General features: G+C 55.7%; 2 protein-coding genes across 2 annotated transcripts; one reads left to right on the forward strand and one right to left on the reverse strand.

Annotated features, from left to right (window-relative positions):
- Nucleotides 1–501: 501 nt before the first annotated feature.
- Nucleotides 502–9,034, forward strand: HPCA (hippocalcin). The gene is made up of 4 exons (XM_040228077.1): nucleotides 502–564; nucleotides 2,931–3,329; nucleotides 7,814–7,919; nucleotides 8,043–9,034. Exons 2-4 carry the CDS (start codon nucleotides 2,952–2,954, stop codon nucleotides 8,138–8,140), a joined length of 582 nt encoding a protein of 193 aa, XP_040084011.1. The 5' UTR covers nucleotides 502–564; nucleotides 2,931–2,951; the 3' UTR covers nucleotides 8,141–9,034.
- Nucleotides 8,614–15,274, reverse strand: TMEM54 (transmembrane protein 54). Its single transcript, XM_040228076.1, has 6 exons — nucleotides 15,121–15,274; nucleotides 12,732–12,925; nucleotides 10,314–10,373; nucleotides 9,973–10,161; nucleotides 9,703–9,837; nucleotides 8,614–9,287 (listed from the first exon to the last, which is right to left on the reverse strand). Exons 1-6 carry the CDS (start codon nucleotides 15,134–15,136, stop codon nucleotides 9,213–9,215), a joined length of 669 nt encoding a protein of 222 aa, XP_040084010.1. The 5' UTR covers nucleotides 15,137–15,274; the 3' UTR covers nucleotides 8,614–9,212.
- Nucleotides 15,275–16,837: the final 1,563 nt, after the last annotated feature.

The following is a 16,837-nucleotide window of genomic DNA, read 5'->3' on the forward strand; positions in this document are numbered from 1 at the left end:
GACTGGAGGAGTGGGCGCTGCCCCTTCTCTGAAGAGCTCCGTTATTTCCGGAGTTGAGGATTAGGGGCAGGGAGAGTACCTAACGAACCGCCCAGGATCCGAATTCCGCCCTCGGAGGGACGCCAGGTAGGGACCGGGGAGGCAAGGGGCGGGGCTGTCGGGGCTTGTTCTCAGCTTAAGAAAGACGTCTCTGGGCACTGACCGCCCGCCCGCCTCCCCAGTTTCCCGCAATCCCCACCCTATTCAGGCTACCTGAGTCGAGAGGCTGAGATGGAGACCTCTTGTCTTCGTCCCCCGGCCCGGTGCTTCCTCGAGAGGGCGCCCCCTTCCCTCTCCCCCGCAGGGCGGGGGCGGAGCCTAAACTAATGCTGCCCGCGCTCTCAGGGCTGGAGGGAAAGGGGAGGGACGGGGACCCCCCCAGGGGAGGGGCCCGGGGCGAACGCTGCGGGGCGTCTCCCTCGCAGGCCCGCCCCCCGCCCCCCGCCCGCCCCTCCGGCCGCCTCTGCCGCCGCGCGCCGCAGCAGCGCCGCCTTCCCTGCGCAGTCGGTGTCTCCGCGTCGCTGGGTGAGTGGGGGCAGCTCGGCCGGGGCTAGAGGGTGCGAGGAGGGGGCATCCCGGAGGCGGGGGGCCACGTCCTGGACTCCCGAATCCTGCCGCTCCCGGACCTCCCAGGAATTTTCCCTCCGGGGACCCAGGGAGTGGGGCTGCCCCAGGGAAACGCGCGGCGCTCTCCAGGGTCCTGACTGCCGAGTGGCCAGCCTGGGAGCGGCGTTTCGGCCGCCTTGGGACGCCCCCTCTAGGAGGGGCCACGAGCCCGGCTTTCTCCCAGAGCTGAAAGGATTGAGGCGAGGGCCAGGGCGAGAACTGGGGAGAGGTTTGGAGAGGGTCTCCGAGGCGGGTTTCTTAGACTCAGCTTAGGTCCTTCCCATTTTGGGGACTGGGGTCTTCGCGGAGACCGCAGAACCTTCTGCCACCCTCGTTTCCAAGTCTTCCAACTGGGAGGGGGGCAACTCTGAGGGTGGCAGGGAGGAGGGGGCACTGGAAGACCTTTCCTGCCCAGAGCATCTCTCTGCCCCCGCCCAGATGACCCAGTTCCTTGGACCTTGAGGAGGGGACCAAGGGACACACTCGACCGCCCTGGCCCCCAGCATTTCCTCAGTGTCCTCCCACACACTTGTTCAGTGGGTCCACAGCCTGGGGCAGGAAAGGCTGATTTAGAAAAGAGGGCCACCAACTTACAGAAACATGCGTGTGACACACTGCTGAGGACACACATAGGTCCTCCAAATGGCCACACAGGCACATCCTCCTCACACTGTGATGGTGCACACCTAGTCACATGCACATATATGCATAGGCACAGATATGAACTGAAACATGCAGGGAGACAAATGCAATGCAGAAGCCAGGGACAGACATGCATGCATGAGCACACGCACTCACACACGCTCATACTTAAGTGCACATGCACGCACAGGAATCCCCCTCCCCCCTGCTCGATCTCACAGCCCCAGGCTGCTGGGGGTGGGGCGAGATTCACCTGCATACACCCCTACATCTCTGCCCAGAACTGCCTGGCTGCCTCCTCTCCAATACCTTCCCCTTAGCCCTCCACAATCTAACCTCTTGCACTGAAGGAGCCTTTCTGAACTAGATGAAATGTTGGGGGATTGTTAACTGGCTAGGTGTCTCCCTGGAAGAGGGGAACTTCACAGGTCTGAGAAGGGTTGCAGCTCCCTCTCCTGGCACCTGGCACCCTGGGTAAAGAAAGAAAGATGGCAAGGGTATCTGAGGGTCCCACGTGCAGCTGGCCATGTGAGAGTTGTCGGCATGGGAGCTGGCTTATGATGCATTCATGAGACATGTGGGGTCGTGGGCTGGTGTGTCTTGATGCACAGGGTATGGGAGTTGTGTGTGTGTGGTGCTGTGTCAGTACGTATGAGCTGTGGAGCAGAGGGAATGTTTCTGTGTGTGGAGGCATGGTGACCCTGGGTGTGTGTGTGCTGGGTGCTGGCATATGAGTGGCAGGGGAATCTGTGTGGATTTAGTGAGCTGTTTGGCATAATAGACATCAGTATGTATTCATTTGTTTACTGTTGGCATCTGGATACCTGTAAATCTCTTTTATTTGTTTAACACTTAGGTAGCACTTATATGTGCAGGCATCTAAGTTCTTCATATGTATTAACTAATTTAATCCTCACAACAATAATGAGGTAGGTACTATTACCCCCACTTCACAGACAAGGCAGAGTTTAAGGAACTTGCTCAAGGTCACATAGGTGGTAAGAAGCAGAGCTGGAATTCAGACCCACGTGGTCTGGCTCTGGAGCTCAGGCTAATACCTATCTTGTTCTGCCTCTTGTCAAGCACACATGTGTGGGAGGGAGAACAGGTCAGTGTTTGGGTTGCAGGTGTATTTTATGTGAGCAGGTGTATTTTATGTGAGCAGGTGTATGTGATGCCGTAGGGGGGCAGTGGGCAGGAGGGAGGAAGACCAGAGGGCCTTTTTGCACCTGGCTGGCAACTCTGGGAGTTAGCACTGTGTCTCCATGGCTATGTGACCTGAACCAGGTCACCTCACTTCCTTGAGCCTGGCTAATTGCTAGGCTTCACTTTGTGAGGGCGAAGTGGTGTACTCCTGGGAAGGCTTGGTAGCTGGCACTGAGAAGGGCTTAGTAAAGGTGAGCCCCTTCTCTTCCTCTCTCTCCGGGTCTGTTCTCTGCAGAAGTAGAAGGTCTGGGGAAATGGTGTGGGGCTGAGAGAGTGGCGGGGTGCTTGGCAGGTTGTGCGATCTTGGGCCAGCTCCTCTGTCTCTCACTGGGTCAAAGGAGAGCCTGGGGTGGCTCGGGGCTTTCTTGGAGTGTTGTCAAAGGGCCAGGAGGGCCTGACTGCTCCTCTTTGTCCTTTGACCCCCCTGGGGGACCCAGGTGGGACTTGGCTCGGTGGCCATGGGCAAGCAAAACAGCAAGCTGCGGCCGGAGATGCTGCAGGACCTGCGGGAGAACACAGAGTTCTCCGAGCTGGAGCTGCAGGAGTGGTACAAGGGCTTCCTCAAGGACTGCCCCACGGGCATCCTCAACGTGGACGAGTTCAAGAAGATCTATGCCAACTTCTTCCCCTACGGTGACGCCTCCAAGTTCGCGGAGCATGTCTTTCGCACCTTCGACACCAACAGCGACGGCACCATCGACTTCCGGGAGTTCATCATCGCGCTGAGCGTGACCTCGCGGGGCCGCCTGGAGCAGAAGCTCATGTGGGCCTTCAGCATGTACGACTTGGACGGCAACGGCTACATCAGCCGCGAGGAGATGCTGGAGATCGTGCAGGTGGGCCCCGGGACCCCTCAGAATGCCAGGCGCAGGTCCCAGCAGCTTGCACCCGCCAGCCCTCTTTACCCTCCCGACAGTCCTTGTGGGTAGGCGAGTGGCAGGTGCTCTTCTTATAGCCTATTTTTTGAAGTCTTTAATAGGAAGTAATTTCCGATTTAAAGGAAAGTTGCGAAAACTTTACCCTTTACCCAATTTCACCAATGAACATTTTATCACATATGCTTTATCATTATGTGTGTGTGTGTGTGTGTGTGTGTGTGTGAGATGTTCTGTTGTTCTAAACATGACCCTCTACCCCTGAATACATCAGGATAGATTTCCTAAGAACAAGGACATTCTCTTACATAACCCATAATATGATTATCAAAGTCAGGATGTTTAACATAGAAACAATGTTACTATCTAACTTACAGACCACATTGAATTCTGCCAGCTATCTCAATAATGTTCTTTATAGCATTTTTTTCCTCTGCCCCAAGATCACACATTGCATTTAGTCATCCTATCTCTTTAGGCCACTTTAATCTGTAACAGTTCCTCAGCCTTCCTTTGTCTTTCAAGACTTGACATTTCTGCAGAGTACAGGCCAGTTGTGTTTCATTGATCCCAACTTACTCAGGAGGAAACGGATGCTCAGAGAGGTAAAGACATTTGCTTGAGATCACACAGACTGTGAATGGGCCACCTGGCTCAGTCGCCCACATTCCATCTGGATACCCAGCCATCTTCCAACTAATTGATTGAGAGCCCACTAAGAGTCTAGTACTGAGTGAAATCCTTATAGTCATAAGCTCAGTACATCTTTACAACAACCCCCATGAGGCTCAGAGAGGTGAAGTGGCTTGCCTAACATCACACAGCATATAAGTGGAGTCAGGTTCAAGTTGGCCAACACTCAGAGCTGCTTCTTTAAATGGGGATGGCTAGGCATATCTCACAGGGCGACTTAAGGACCTGTTAGGAATGTCCTAGGAGAAGGCAATGGCACCCCATTCCAGTACTCTTGCCTAGAAAATCCCATGGACAGAGGAGCCTGGTAGGCTGCAGTCCATGGGGTCGCTAAGAGTCAGACACAACTGAGCGACTTCACTTTCACTTTTCATTTTCATGCATTGGAGGAGGAAATGACAACCCACTCCAGTGTTCTTGCTTGGAGAATCCCAGGGACAGAGGAGCCTGGTGGGCTGCCATCTCTGAGGTCACACAGAGTCGGACACGACTAATGCGACTTAGCAGCAGCAGCAGCAGGAATGTCCTATCTTAGTACAAATTTAAGTATAGTATGTTAGCTTTATGTCAAAAATCTTCTAGAGTGCCCATCCCCTCAGCACGTTGAGGTCCATCAGAGATCTGGTTCTATTTTACCTAGTCAATTCCTTGTTCACTTTATGAGCCTCTGTTTCTTCACCTGTAAAGTGAGGCTGTTAACCCCTACTCCCAAGGCTATTGTGGGTATAAAGCAAGGTGGGAATGCTAGCAGAGGGCCCGGCAGATATCTGGCTCTCAGTAAACGTTAGTAATTGTCAGTTGGTGTTTTCTCTTCTGCACACTCTCCACTCCAGCCGGAATGGCCTTTCCGACATCCTCAGAACGCACTATTTTGTACAGGCTCTTGTTCCTTTTCCTTCTGTCTCTCTGAATCCCTTCCTTTCTGGTCCCTCAGCACTGCTGACTGCCCCGCTCCCAACTCGTCCAGCCTCTGTTGGACTCTTGACTTTGGCTTCTGGGTCTGCTCTCTCCAGCTAGAATAGGATGGGCTACCTTGGGATGTGGTGTCTTCCCTCTGTCTATTACTAGGGAAAAGCCTTAATGATTGTAAGTAACTCCCCTGGGCCAAGCAATAACTCTCTAGTTGATGAACAATGGGGAGTTCTCAGGGTCCTGGTGGAAGGGCTGGGGTAGCCAGGGTGATGGACAATCTCTCAGGGACTGGGTAGCAGCTCAATATCAACCAATCCACATGAATGTCCATGTTTTGCCACAGAGTATGGTTGCACTGGTGTACACTGGTAAATGTCAGCCTTGCTGGAAGTTCCAAGCCCAGGGCATTGGTCAAGCCAGCACCATTCTCTGGACATCCTCAGGATCCCTTCCAGACTGGCCTCTGTTATTTAGACAGACCCTGGTTTCTTTTACAGCAGCCCAGGGGCCCCAGACAGCCAGTGCAGACAGAACTCTGCAAACCCTAGTGACTGATTAATTACAGGTTGGCTCCAGTGAAACAATGAGTGAGCAGTAATTCCAGACAATTAATTAGGAAGCCCAGGAGAAGGCCAGTCACAGGGGAGCAGTCACTCTCTAAGTCACTCACTCAGTCCTTCTCAGGACCCAGCCCTGAGCCAGGTGGTGGGCATACTAGAGGGGAAGAGACCTTGCCTCAGTCTCTTGGAGCTCCCATTCTGCTGGGAGAGACAACTGTGCAGGCCACACTGACCAGCTCAGTGACAGGGGTACGAAGGTGACATATGAGAGTCCAGGGGAGTGAAGGGCAGGGAACACCTGAGGATGTGGTGGATGAGTCATGATTATAGTATAAGCTGCTGTTTACTGACCACTTACTGTAGCCAACTATATATATTATCTCATTTAATACTCTGGACAGTACAAATGAGGGAGATATAATTACTCCCTGTTTTACAGATGAGGAAACTGAGGTTATATACTTGTCCAAGGCTACAGAGCAAGTGGTTAGTGGAACCAAGATGCTATTCCTGGTCAACCTTACTTCAGACACCCTGTTTGGAGGGGTTGTTAGCACTCCAAAACCATCTATCCAATGACTAAGAGGGAGAGGGTTCTAATCTGGTCTCTGCCGTCAGTTTCCTTTCTGAGCCTCAATTTCTTATCTGGAAAATGGGGATCTCAGTACCTGCTTTTCAAGGCTATTGCAAGGGTGAGAATAATGTATGTAAAAGTACCTTGCACATAGTGGGTGTCTGTATATGGTAGCTAGTATTATTGTTCCAGGCAGAGGCTATAAAACCTGAAAGGTGGAGCAGTATTTGGATATGGCAAAATCATCTACTAGGGGAAGCCGGCTGGTGGAGAGAAGGGACCAGCGTGTGAAGTGCCTTGAATGCCAAGGGACAAATGTTTGGACTTGGTAACAGGGCAGTGGGAGGTGCCAGTGTCTTTTAAACAGGGGAGTCCCTGCCGGATGCCAGGCGCCCTGCTAAATTCTGCAGGTCTGGGTACTTTGTTCTTATCTGTATGCTGGGGGCAAAGAGCAAAGGCATAAAATTACTTCTGGAGAGGGGTCCCCAATGGAGGCGCTAGGGCAGCATATGGGCCCTGACCCAGCCTGCATCAGAGAAGGCCTCCCTAAGAAAGCACCATGTAAGCTGAGCCCCAAGGAGGAGTGGGAGGCAGCAGAAGGAGCGTGGGGCAGCATCCAGAAGGAGCTGGGTGCACGGCAGGCCTGGAGGGAGGCCTATGTATCACAGGAACGAGGGGGCGGCCCTGGGCTGGGGACGTGGCAGTGGAGATCTGTGTTTGGAAAGAGCTCTCAGAGGTGGCCCTGGGAACAGACCCGAGAGAGGCCGGAGGAGACCACAGCGAAGGCCAAAGCTGGATCTGAAGCTAGGGAAGTTTATGGTCTGGGAGAAGAAGGAAGGCTTCTCGGAGGAGGTGTCAGTAGCAAGAAGCTGGCAGACTGAGGCGACCAATCTGGGTCCCTGAGCTCCAGGACTGCGGGACCCAGCCCACAGGCCAAGTCCAACGTACTCTGGGCACATTTAGCGCAAAACCCCTCCTTTCAGTCGCCTCCGTTGCTCCTGCACCTGGCGGCTGCGGTCCTCCGCCCAGCCACAGCCCAGGCGGTCCCCGCCCCCGACTGATGATCCGTGCGTTTATTTGCATAACATGCCCCGCCCCCTGTAGACCTAGTTGCTTCCCGCCCTCCAGCCCTTAGGGCGGCCCTGCGCCCCCTGCCGGCCACAGTGGCATCGCAGTCCAATGCCACCCACTCCTGCCCAGCGCTCCCTGTCGACCATCGAGGGCTGGCCACTCGGAGTCCCGTTTTCTGAGAAGCGGCTCTTCTAACCTGGTGCTTAACTGGGAACCTTCGGCGTCTGGCACAAACTCCTTAGCTGGGAGTCCCGGACCCTTCGCCATCTGGGCCCCGACGTCCTCCAACATCTCTCCTGACCCCCTGCTTTCAGCCAGCCCCAGTGCCCACTCAGAGCTTCCCTCTGAGAGGCCTTTGTGCATGAAAATTCCTCTGCCAGCAATTCGTTTCCCATCGAACGCTCCAGAGGAACTTGGTCAGGGACCGACCGCTCCAATAGCCCCCTCTTCCGGGAAGCCTTCCCGGTCACTCATTCCAGAACTCCCCAGCTCCCCACGCCTCCGCCGGCCCCTCTTCGCCTCACTTCGTTCGGAGCGGTGATCGTCAGCGCACCTACGGGCGTTTTTGGACGTAGTTGGGGGTGGAGGGCTCAAGCAGGCTCCCCTCACGCTCTGCCTTCCCCACCCGCCCCCAGGCCATTTACAAGATGGTTTCGTCCGTAATGAAGATGCCGGAGGACGAGTCGACCCCGGAAAAGAGGACCGAGAAAATCTTCCGCCAAATGGACACAAACAACGACGGTGAGGAGGCAGGGGCGGGCACGGCGGGCACCACCCCCCCTTCCTATGCCGCAGCTCTGCTCGGCCCCCCCTAGCTGCTGTTGCCTTCTCCCCCGCATCATTGCCCCGCTCCTCGCCCCACAGGCAAGCTGTCCCTGGAGGAGTTCATCCGCGGGGCCAAAAGCGACCCGTCCATCGTGCGTCTGCTGCAGTGCGACCCCAGCAGCGCCTCCCAGTTCTGAGCGAGAGGAGCCAGGTTTCCCCTCCCTGCCTTCACTGACCCTCTCCCGGCTCTCAGCTTCCTCGCCCTTGTGTCTATCCAGGCTGGGGGGCAGATGGCCACCCCCAGGGTCTGCACTCTTAGTGGGGACCTAGGAGTGCAGGGGAAGCCTATGGGGAATGGAACCTGCTGTCCCCCCAAGGCCCAAGCCAGCAAGTGGTTAGCACCCTCGCCCCACCGCCCCACCCCATCCATCCAAGAGGCAATATCAGCCTTGCGCAATGATCGAGACAAGGGTTCTGGCCTGGTCTGCCCCTCAGAGTCAGCTCTCCCTAACCTAGATATCCCGACTTAAGCCACTCTCCCCTCCCCTGTATCCCCCACACCCCAGCCATGAGGCCAGACTTCCCTCCCCCAACCATGGGGCAAGCTCCCCCACCTCCACCCCCACCCTTGTAGATCTCAGCCTTGGTGGAGCTGGGAATCACACCCAGGTAAGGAGCTTGTCTTTTTATTTGGAGGGGAGAGAAGGATTCCAGAGGCCTAGAGGCTTGAGGAGAAACTATCTTTGAGCCATCCTTCCTGGTAGGAGGGCCTTAACCCCGCCTGCTCCTGCCCTTGCTGGCCTGGAGGCCCAGGTGCAAGAGGGAAACCTCCCGTTTCCAGCCCTCCAGCTGTGAGGCCCAGGATCCCACGCCTGTGTTTTGGCATTGTGATGAACACAGACCCACGGACCCCTCTTTGTATCCCTCAGATACACACACAGACCCACAGACAGACAGGCAGACACAACTGGAGGCCCTCCCCCACCTCAAAGCGTCCTGTATGGAAAAGAAGAACAGACCCCCCCGGCCGTACCCTCCCCCGCTGCATGCGCCCACGTGGAGCATCTCTGTTCTTTTTAATGACTTCAGAATAAAGTCTCCTTTCAGTGCAGCGGGCTGGGTGGCCGGAGGAGAGGGGTGAAAACCTCCCCCAGGTCCTGGAGTGGCCATTGAGCCCTCTTGGCTGGCTCCAGGAATACTGGCCTGATCGCAGTGTGGACTTGGTTGCAGGGCCCCAGTGGCTACGGGGCCTGGATGAGGCATCAGCTGTCAGAGGGTCATGGGCCCGGAGCTAGCACGGCTTGGCAGGTCAGGGTCCTCCATGGGCTCTGTACTCTCCTGCATCTGTGGAGACACCAGAGGCTGCCGGGCCCACTGGGACATCCAGGAAGTGGGAGGAGGGAGGCCTGGGAGGATCTTTGGGGTGAAAGGATACCATTACTCTCTACTATGCAAGAGCGAGGCCATATGCCTGCAGTGCCCCCAATTCCAGTCCAGATACCTCTCCTCCTGCTCAAGACTCATCCTGGGGCTCAGGAGAGCCAAGTGTCAGCTGTGTGACTTACCTGGGAGAGCTGAGTTCTCCGAGCCTCTGTGTTCTCCCTTTTGTCCTGGGGGAGAAGACTGTTGCCCCAGTTTTCAAGGTAGGGGCCCTTTACAGAGCGGTGGGGGCAGATCAGCCTGAGCCCCCAGCAGGGGCTCCCAAGGGATATGGGGGAATTTTTAGGGCTTGAGGGGAGCGCTGGGTAGCATGCCTTACCATGCGATGGCTGCTTTTCCCCAACCAGGGCCTCAGTTCCAGCACCTGGTGGGCGAGCTGGGTGCTGCGGACAGCAAACACACTCTCTGCCACACAGAACAGTAACGAGATGCCCCAGAGACACAGGCTGGAGCTCTGCGGGGGGGGGGAGGGGCAGAGATGGTCACCTGGGGTTGGGGAGTGAAGGGCGGGACTCCAGGGACCCTTCCCACCTCTGATGAGCCCCTGGTTGCCCCCTTCCCTTCCCCCAGCCCAGGCCTAAGCACTTACGTAAATGCGTGTAGGGTCGAAGGGACAGTTGGGTGCCAGTGCCAGGCGTTCGGGGCCCCCAAAAGTGCAGGCGGCCAGCAGTGCCCGGCCCTGGGTGGCAAAGGTCACGGCGATCGAAGCCAAGAGGCCGAGAGCACAGGTCAGAGAGAGAAGGGCACAGGCCACACTCAAGCTAAACACGGTCCAGCGCTAGGTGGAGAAGACCACTGGTCAGTGGACATCAGGCCTGGCCCCCTGGGCAGCTCTAGCCCCCCTGGGGTTACACCCTCCAAGCAGGCCAGACCCTTGGAGGTAGCTGCTGTCCCAACCCCCGCAGACCCATCCCAGGAGGTACCACGTACCAGGGGGATGCTGGGGAGGTAGCCTGACAGCACAATGACTGCAATGCCTGCGGTGATGACCTGAGGGGGAGACTCAAGTCAGCTCTGCTCCCTCCCCTCTCTGGGGAGAATGGGCAGGGGGGCCGGCTGCTCTCCAATAAAGAGTCCATCATCGCCAACTCTAGCCCTTCAAACCCTTACCCCCTGCTTAGCGTAGATCTCACTTCATCTATTCAGGGGCGCTGTCTCTTCATGCTCCAGCCCCGAAGTGAAGCTTCTAAAACACAGTCACTCCCTGCCTACAACCTTCCCTGACTCCCCACTGCCTACAGCTATAGCTATGTTTCTCAAACCTCCATATCCCAAGGGTCATGGAGCCATGTCACAGGATGTACATGACATGTCTCCCTGGAGTGGAAAAGGTTTTGGAAGAAACTAAGTAACTTGACTGGCAAGGAACTAAAAAAAACAACAACACTGTTATTTTAAAATAGACTAGGACACTTTATGGAGTAGAATCCCAAATCCCTAGGAGTACGCTGAATGCTCCCAGGCTCTCAGTGACCTGGCCCTGTCCCATCAGTTTCTCATCTCCACCCTGGGCCAGGCTCTTCCCTCATCACCCTGGATGTGGACACCCACACAGGGCCTGGCCTTGATGCCAGCTACACAGCGCCTTCTCAGGAACACCCTTCCGGCGCCTCTTCACCTGCTTGGGTTCTTCCTCCTGCACCAATAGGCGGGGTGGCTCCACTATTAAGCCCACCAGCTGCCTTCTGGATCTTTTGGGTTCCACTCAGCCAGACTCCCTCCTTCAGTCCCCTCACTTTATCAGGCTGGGGCTGGACCCACATGAGGCAGCTTAGACTCTGGAGGGCCCAGTAATGCCTATAATTTGCTGTGCAGACACAAGTAAGTGCCTCAGACTCTCTGGGCGAACTAAGCCTGCTCAGCAGAATGAGCTCATTTGACAGTCAGAATGACACTGACTTTGGTGTTGGTCACATTGTTTCACATCTAGGGTGGCTTCTTTGTATCAGCAGAAGGTTGAGTGAATCCCTGAGTCTCAGTTTCCTCATCTGTAAAGTCTTGCAGGGAGCTGTGGGAATTACTTGAGGAAATAAGAGCACAGCTGAAGTGGTCCACCCCAGAGCCCATCTCTGGTGGACCTTCAACCCTGGGCTCACTGCCTTCCTCACAAGGCTGGTGAGAGGAAAAAAGTACAATAACAACACTACACTTACGTGCACAGCCTAGCTCTATCCCACTGACAGAGGCTCCTCTACTTGCTGGGGCCTCTGATCCTCGATTATCCAAGGCTTGGGGCCAGCAAGCTGTCTGAGCTTCACTTTGCAGGGGAGGGAGCAGGCTTAGAGGGAGAAAGAAGTCCCTCAGCCAGGAGGTGGCAGGGATGGAACTCAGACACTGATGTGACAATGTTCCCCAAAGGCTGCTGACAGCTGGGAAAGGGTTTTGTGAACTTGAGAATACCAGACCCCTTCATTCTTATATTCATCAACCAGGTACTGACATCCGGTCATAACCATGGCTTCTATTTACTGAGCCCGTATTATAGTCCGGGGTTTCCCTGATGGCTATGCCTGCAGAATCTGTCTGCAGTTCCGGAGACCTGGGTTTAATCCCTGGGTTGGGAAGATCCCCTGGAGAAGGGAATGGCAACCCACTCCACTATGCTTGCCTGGAGAATCCCATGGACAGAGGACCTGTCAGGCTACAATCTGCAGGGTCACAAAGAGTTGGACACTACTGAGCGAGACTAACACTTTCATTTTCACTTCATTATGAAGGAGTGGGTAGCTATTCTCTTCTTCAGGGTATTTTCCCAATCCAGGGATTGAACTCAGGTCTCCTGCATTGCAGGCAGATTCTTTACTGTCTGAGTTACCAGGGAAGCCCATTTTATGATAGTCCAGGCCTAATGCTAAAGCTCCTGCCAAATTGGCTTTTTCAGTGTCTCCAGAGGAGACCGTGTCCATTCCCACCTCCACACCTTTGCACCTGCCATCCTCTATACTTGAAATGCCATCCCAGTTTCCTTTCCTACCTGCTGGCCCCAGCAGGCTTCCTATCCGTGTTATGGTAACTATAGCATATCATCTTTGAATTCCTATTCATCCATCAAGACCCACCTCAGGGGCCTCCATCTCTGTGAATACTCCCAAGCTGAGCTGATGCTCCTTCCTTCTGTCCAATAGTGACTTGACTGTTTCCCTATTGCAATTACCATCCCCATTTTATAGACAAGGAAGCTGAGGTAACGAGAGCTTGAGTGACTGGTCTGGTTGGTAGTGGTGGAATAGGGGTGAGTGCTCAGGACTCTCTGCCTGCCCACCCCAGGTTGCGGGTGGGGACTCATCAAAGCCCCTGCCAGCCCCTGCCAGCCCCCTCCTGCCAGTCATCCTCCCAGCCTGGCCATACCACGATGGCAGAAGTGACAGAGAGGATGTCGACCACGCAGTACTGCAGAGCCACAGCGTCACTGGGGGCAGCCACGTAGCGCAGCACGGTGCCGTGGAGGAGAGTGGCTGCGATGAAGCTCATGTGGCCCAGCACGACCAGCACCAGCCCTGTCTTCATCAGTACCTTCCGGAAGTCACCCACGCTCAGGCCACCTGGGAGGGACAGCCACATCAGGGCCATGGGTGGGACTCATTCCGCTGGGCAGAGGAGGAAACTGAGGCCCCGGCAGGAGTGATGGACATTAGGTTCTAAATCTATTTCTGGATGATTCGGGGCCAGTAACTTGTCTTCTCTGAGTCTCAGTTTCCTTATCAGGGAAGGGGGTTCACGTTACTTTCATGGGAGTCCTTGGATCTCTAAGGTTGGAAAAGCATACAGGTGGTACTTAATAATAAGGGGTAATAGTCTTTGTTAGTGTGTTCAGGGTCATGAGTGGCACAGTCAGGATTTGAACCCAGGTCTCTAGCTCTAGACCCATAACCCTCTAAGCTTTGCATCCCCTGATTTTTTTCATCCATACATTTGTTACATCAGTGTTCACTGAGTGCCTGTTCCATGCCAGGCCCTGAGGCACCATAGACAGCTTGATGGTCTAAACGCCAGGGAGCCCCCAGTTCACTGGGCAGGGATCAGGTATTATGCAGGACTAAGTCTGATGGATAGGACCTGGCACACAGTAGGGACTCAGCTCACAATTGCTGAACAGATTCAGGGCAAGAAACTCAAGCTTCTGAGTCTCCATTTCCGCATCTGCAAAATGGGAAGAATAACTCTTGTTTCCCAGTGGGGAAAGAGGGTCCCCATGAGAAGATAGACGGGAAAGGAGGGCATACCCTGGGTGCAGGGGCATTGGGCAGGGACACAGCAAGATGGGGAGGCTGGGGTCAAAAGAACATTGCATGCAAATCCTATCTGAATGTCCACAGGTGGCTGCTCAGCTCCCATCTGCACACCCCCCAGGACCAAGGAGTCCTCCTCCCGGCTGTTCCAGATAGCTGGAATGTGCCCTGTGGTGCCTGGCTCTGCATATGATGGCCCCTGGACCCACCAGCCCCTTCACTCTAACCAGCTCTGCAAGACCAAAAGACTGGCCTGGGCCCTAGAACTAAACAAGCCCTTCTTCCTTTAGCTGCTCCTTGTGGAGCCTCTGAGTCCCTTTCCAGACCTTGATGTCCCCATCGGTGGCAGAAAGGAGGATTGGATCATGTTTCATATATGGGGGTTTTGCAGCAAGAAAGAAAGAAAAAAGGAAGGGAGTGTGGGTAGAAAGGAAGGAATCCCTAAATTGGATGTTCTTGGGGGCCCTATGCCAAGAGGAGGCCCCCAGGGAGCAGGGAAGGCTAGAGCTACTCAGCTCCTCTTCATGACCCCCCACCAGCCTCTCTCCTTTCTGGGCCCCAGTTTCTTTCCCCAGAGGTAGAATGGGAAGGGGTTGGCCTAGTCGGTTTCTGAGACCCCTGCAGCCTGCAGGACGCTCTGAAACTATACCAGATCTAGGAGAAGCAGAGGGCAGCTACCGCAGGACTGGATGGCGTCATGAAGACGAAGTGCTGGTCAAACAGGAAGGGGCATGGCAGCCTTGTCCCAGGAGCCTGACCCACTTCACCCGGTCCACCCACCTCCCTGGCCGCCCAGACACACCAACTGGGCTCATGAGCAACAGGATCCCAGGACCAAGACTTGGTCAAATCGGAGGTAGAGTGCCAGCATGGGGCTGTGCTTGGAGCACTGGACAGAGTCTCAGGGCAGCCCTTCTGATCAGGAAGGTCCTAGGAGGGGGTGCTACCCTCACCACTTTACAGATGAGGAAACTGAAGCTCGAAAGTTCTCTCGGTTAGAGAGTAGGGATTCCCCAGATGTGTCCTGTGCCCGCGAGCAGCATCACTGTGTCCAGGCAGTGAGAGGAGGGGACCCGTCTGTCTCACTCCTCTGTCTGGATCTGGGGAGCAGAGCGTAGGGAAACCGGAGCCCTTTGCGAGGCTAAGGGAGCCAAGGGCAGGCAGCCTCAGGCTCAGAACTCCCTGGGCTCTGGATACCCCTCCCTCCGCTCTGGCTTCTGGGGTGGAGGCGCTACTTTCCTCCCATCTAGGGGGTCCCTCCTCCGCAAGAAAGGAAAGTGCAAGCGGGCAAGGTGCGACTCCACCTACCAAGAGCCCGCCTCTCGCCAGCTCAGTGAGAGGAAACTGAGGCCCAGAGCAGAAAGTGACCCGCAGAGAAGGTGGCCTGGACCGCGGGGATTCCGGGCGCCCACTACAGTGCCCCGCCCCTGCGGGAGGACTTGGTTGCGGGGTGGTGCCTCCCGGGCCGTCCCCCGACCCTTACCCCTACCCCCACCCCCGGCGCTCACCCAGACGCAGACACATCTTGGCTCCGGCGCCGCGTCTACGCGGCGGCTTCAGCGGGGCTCCATCCCGGGCCGCAGCCGCCGCGCGCCCTGCAGAGCCCGCGCCGCGCCCACTTCCCGCCAGGAGCCCCGAGCTCCCGGCGCCCGGCCGGCCTCCCTTCCCGTCAACCCCCGGGCGACCCGGCCCCGGGAGAGCCCCGGCGACTCATTTACATCCTGGGCCGGTCCGACCGGCTGGACGGCCCTTCCAAGGCCCGCCCTGCTGATTCACAGCGCTGGCCCCACCCACCTGCGCCGGCCTCGGCTGCCGGCCAGCGCCCGGCCACCGACTCCTCTAGCCCACCTCATTCTAGGGATGCCCATTTTACAGATGGAAACTGAGGCCTAGAGGAGTTGCGATCGTCCAGGCCACGGAGTGAGATGGGGGCCTGGTGCGTGGTTGTCCTGACAGGTGGACATATGGACAGGAAAGCCCCTGGGTGAAGGCTGGGAATCCACTTCTTTCTATAGGGTGGGGAAAGGCCACGGTGAGTGATGAGAGAGAGCTACCGAGAGAATCGGGGACTGACCTCGGCCTGCTGCGTGACCGCAGGTAAACCACATTTCCTGCTGCCCCGGCCTAGCATCCCTCTGTGCCCCACACTGAACAAGCCACTTTACTTGTGGGGTGTGGTTGGAGACGGTCTCTGTCCTTTTCTCTCAGAAAATCCGGGATAATAATTCTTGTCCCCTAAAGTCGTGAAAGTCGCTCAGTCATGTCCGATTCTTTGTGACCTGTTGGGGTGCAGCCAGCCAGACTCCTCTGTCCATGGAGTTTTCCAGGCAAGAGTACTGGAATGGGTAGCCATTCCTTTCTCCAGGGGATCATCCCTACCCAGGGATCAAACTCTGGTCTCCTGCACTGCAGGCAGATTCTCTACCATGGGAGCCACCAGGGAAGCCCTGAGTTGTGGTGAAGTACAAAAAAGGGGTGAGAAAGCACTTTGCAAACCCTCCAGAGTATGTTTACAGACAAAGTGCAGAGCCAGCTGGAGCACATAATAGCAGCTGTACTATTCCTGGCTGCTGGTTACTCTGCCTCTCCACGTACCAGCATGACCCGAGTCCTCCTTTGTTTCATCCTCAACTTGTAGAAATGGACTCAAGCAAGAGTGTCCAGGGGAAGTGGTGGAGTAGAGGGTCTCTGTCCTCATATTCTCTAATGTGGCGGGGCTGTGGCTGCCTGCCTGTGCTCTCGGCCCTCGGGCAGGCCTCTGGGAGGCAATTTTATGGTCTCCAGGCAGCAGTTCACAGTCTGCACCCCGCACCGCACTGCTCAGTGGCCTTGAGGGCAGGAGCTGGCTTGATGCATCTAACACCAGCTATCCTCTGATGCCTGTGCTTGTGTGCGGAGCACACAATTTACAGATGAACAAGTCCATCTCCCGGGGCTGCCCTGGAGAGTGCGTGTGGTCACTGCAAAGCCAATGTCAGACCTCACTTGTGTGCACGTATGTGGCTTCCCTATCCGTGTCAGGCAGTCTCCTTGACGCTGAGCCCATTTGGGGCAGTCTGGAATGAGGCTGGGGACCCAGACGTTTTAAATGTTATTGCTTACAAACGAATAAAAGAGAGTTCTCTCTTTCTAATCTTAGAACAATACTGAGAGTTAAATATTATTACTCCATTTTACAGAGAGAACATTGAGACCTAGAAAGGTAAAGTGGCTTTTCAAATAGCA

The sequence above is a fragment of the Oryx dammah genome, unplaced genomic scaffold (genome assembly GCF_014754425.2).
Source record: "Oryx dammah isolate SB20612 unplaced genomic scaffold, SCBI_Odam_1.1 HiC_scaffold_27, whole genome shotgun sequence".
Lineage (NCBI taxonomy): Eukaryota > Metazoa > Chordata > Mammalia > Artiodactyla > Bovidae > Oryx > Oryx dammah.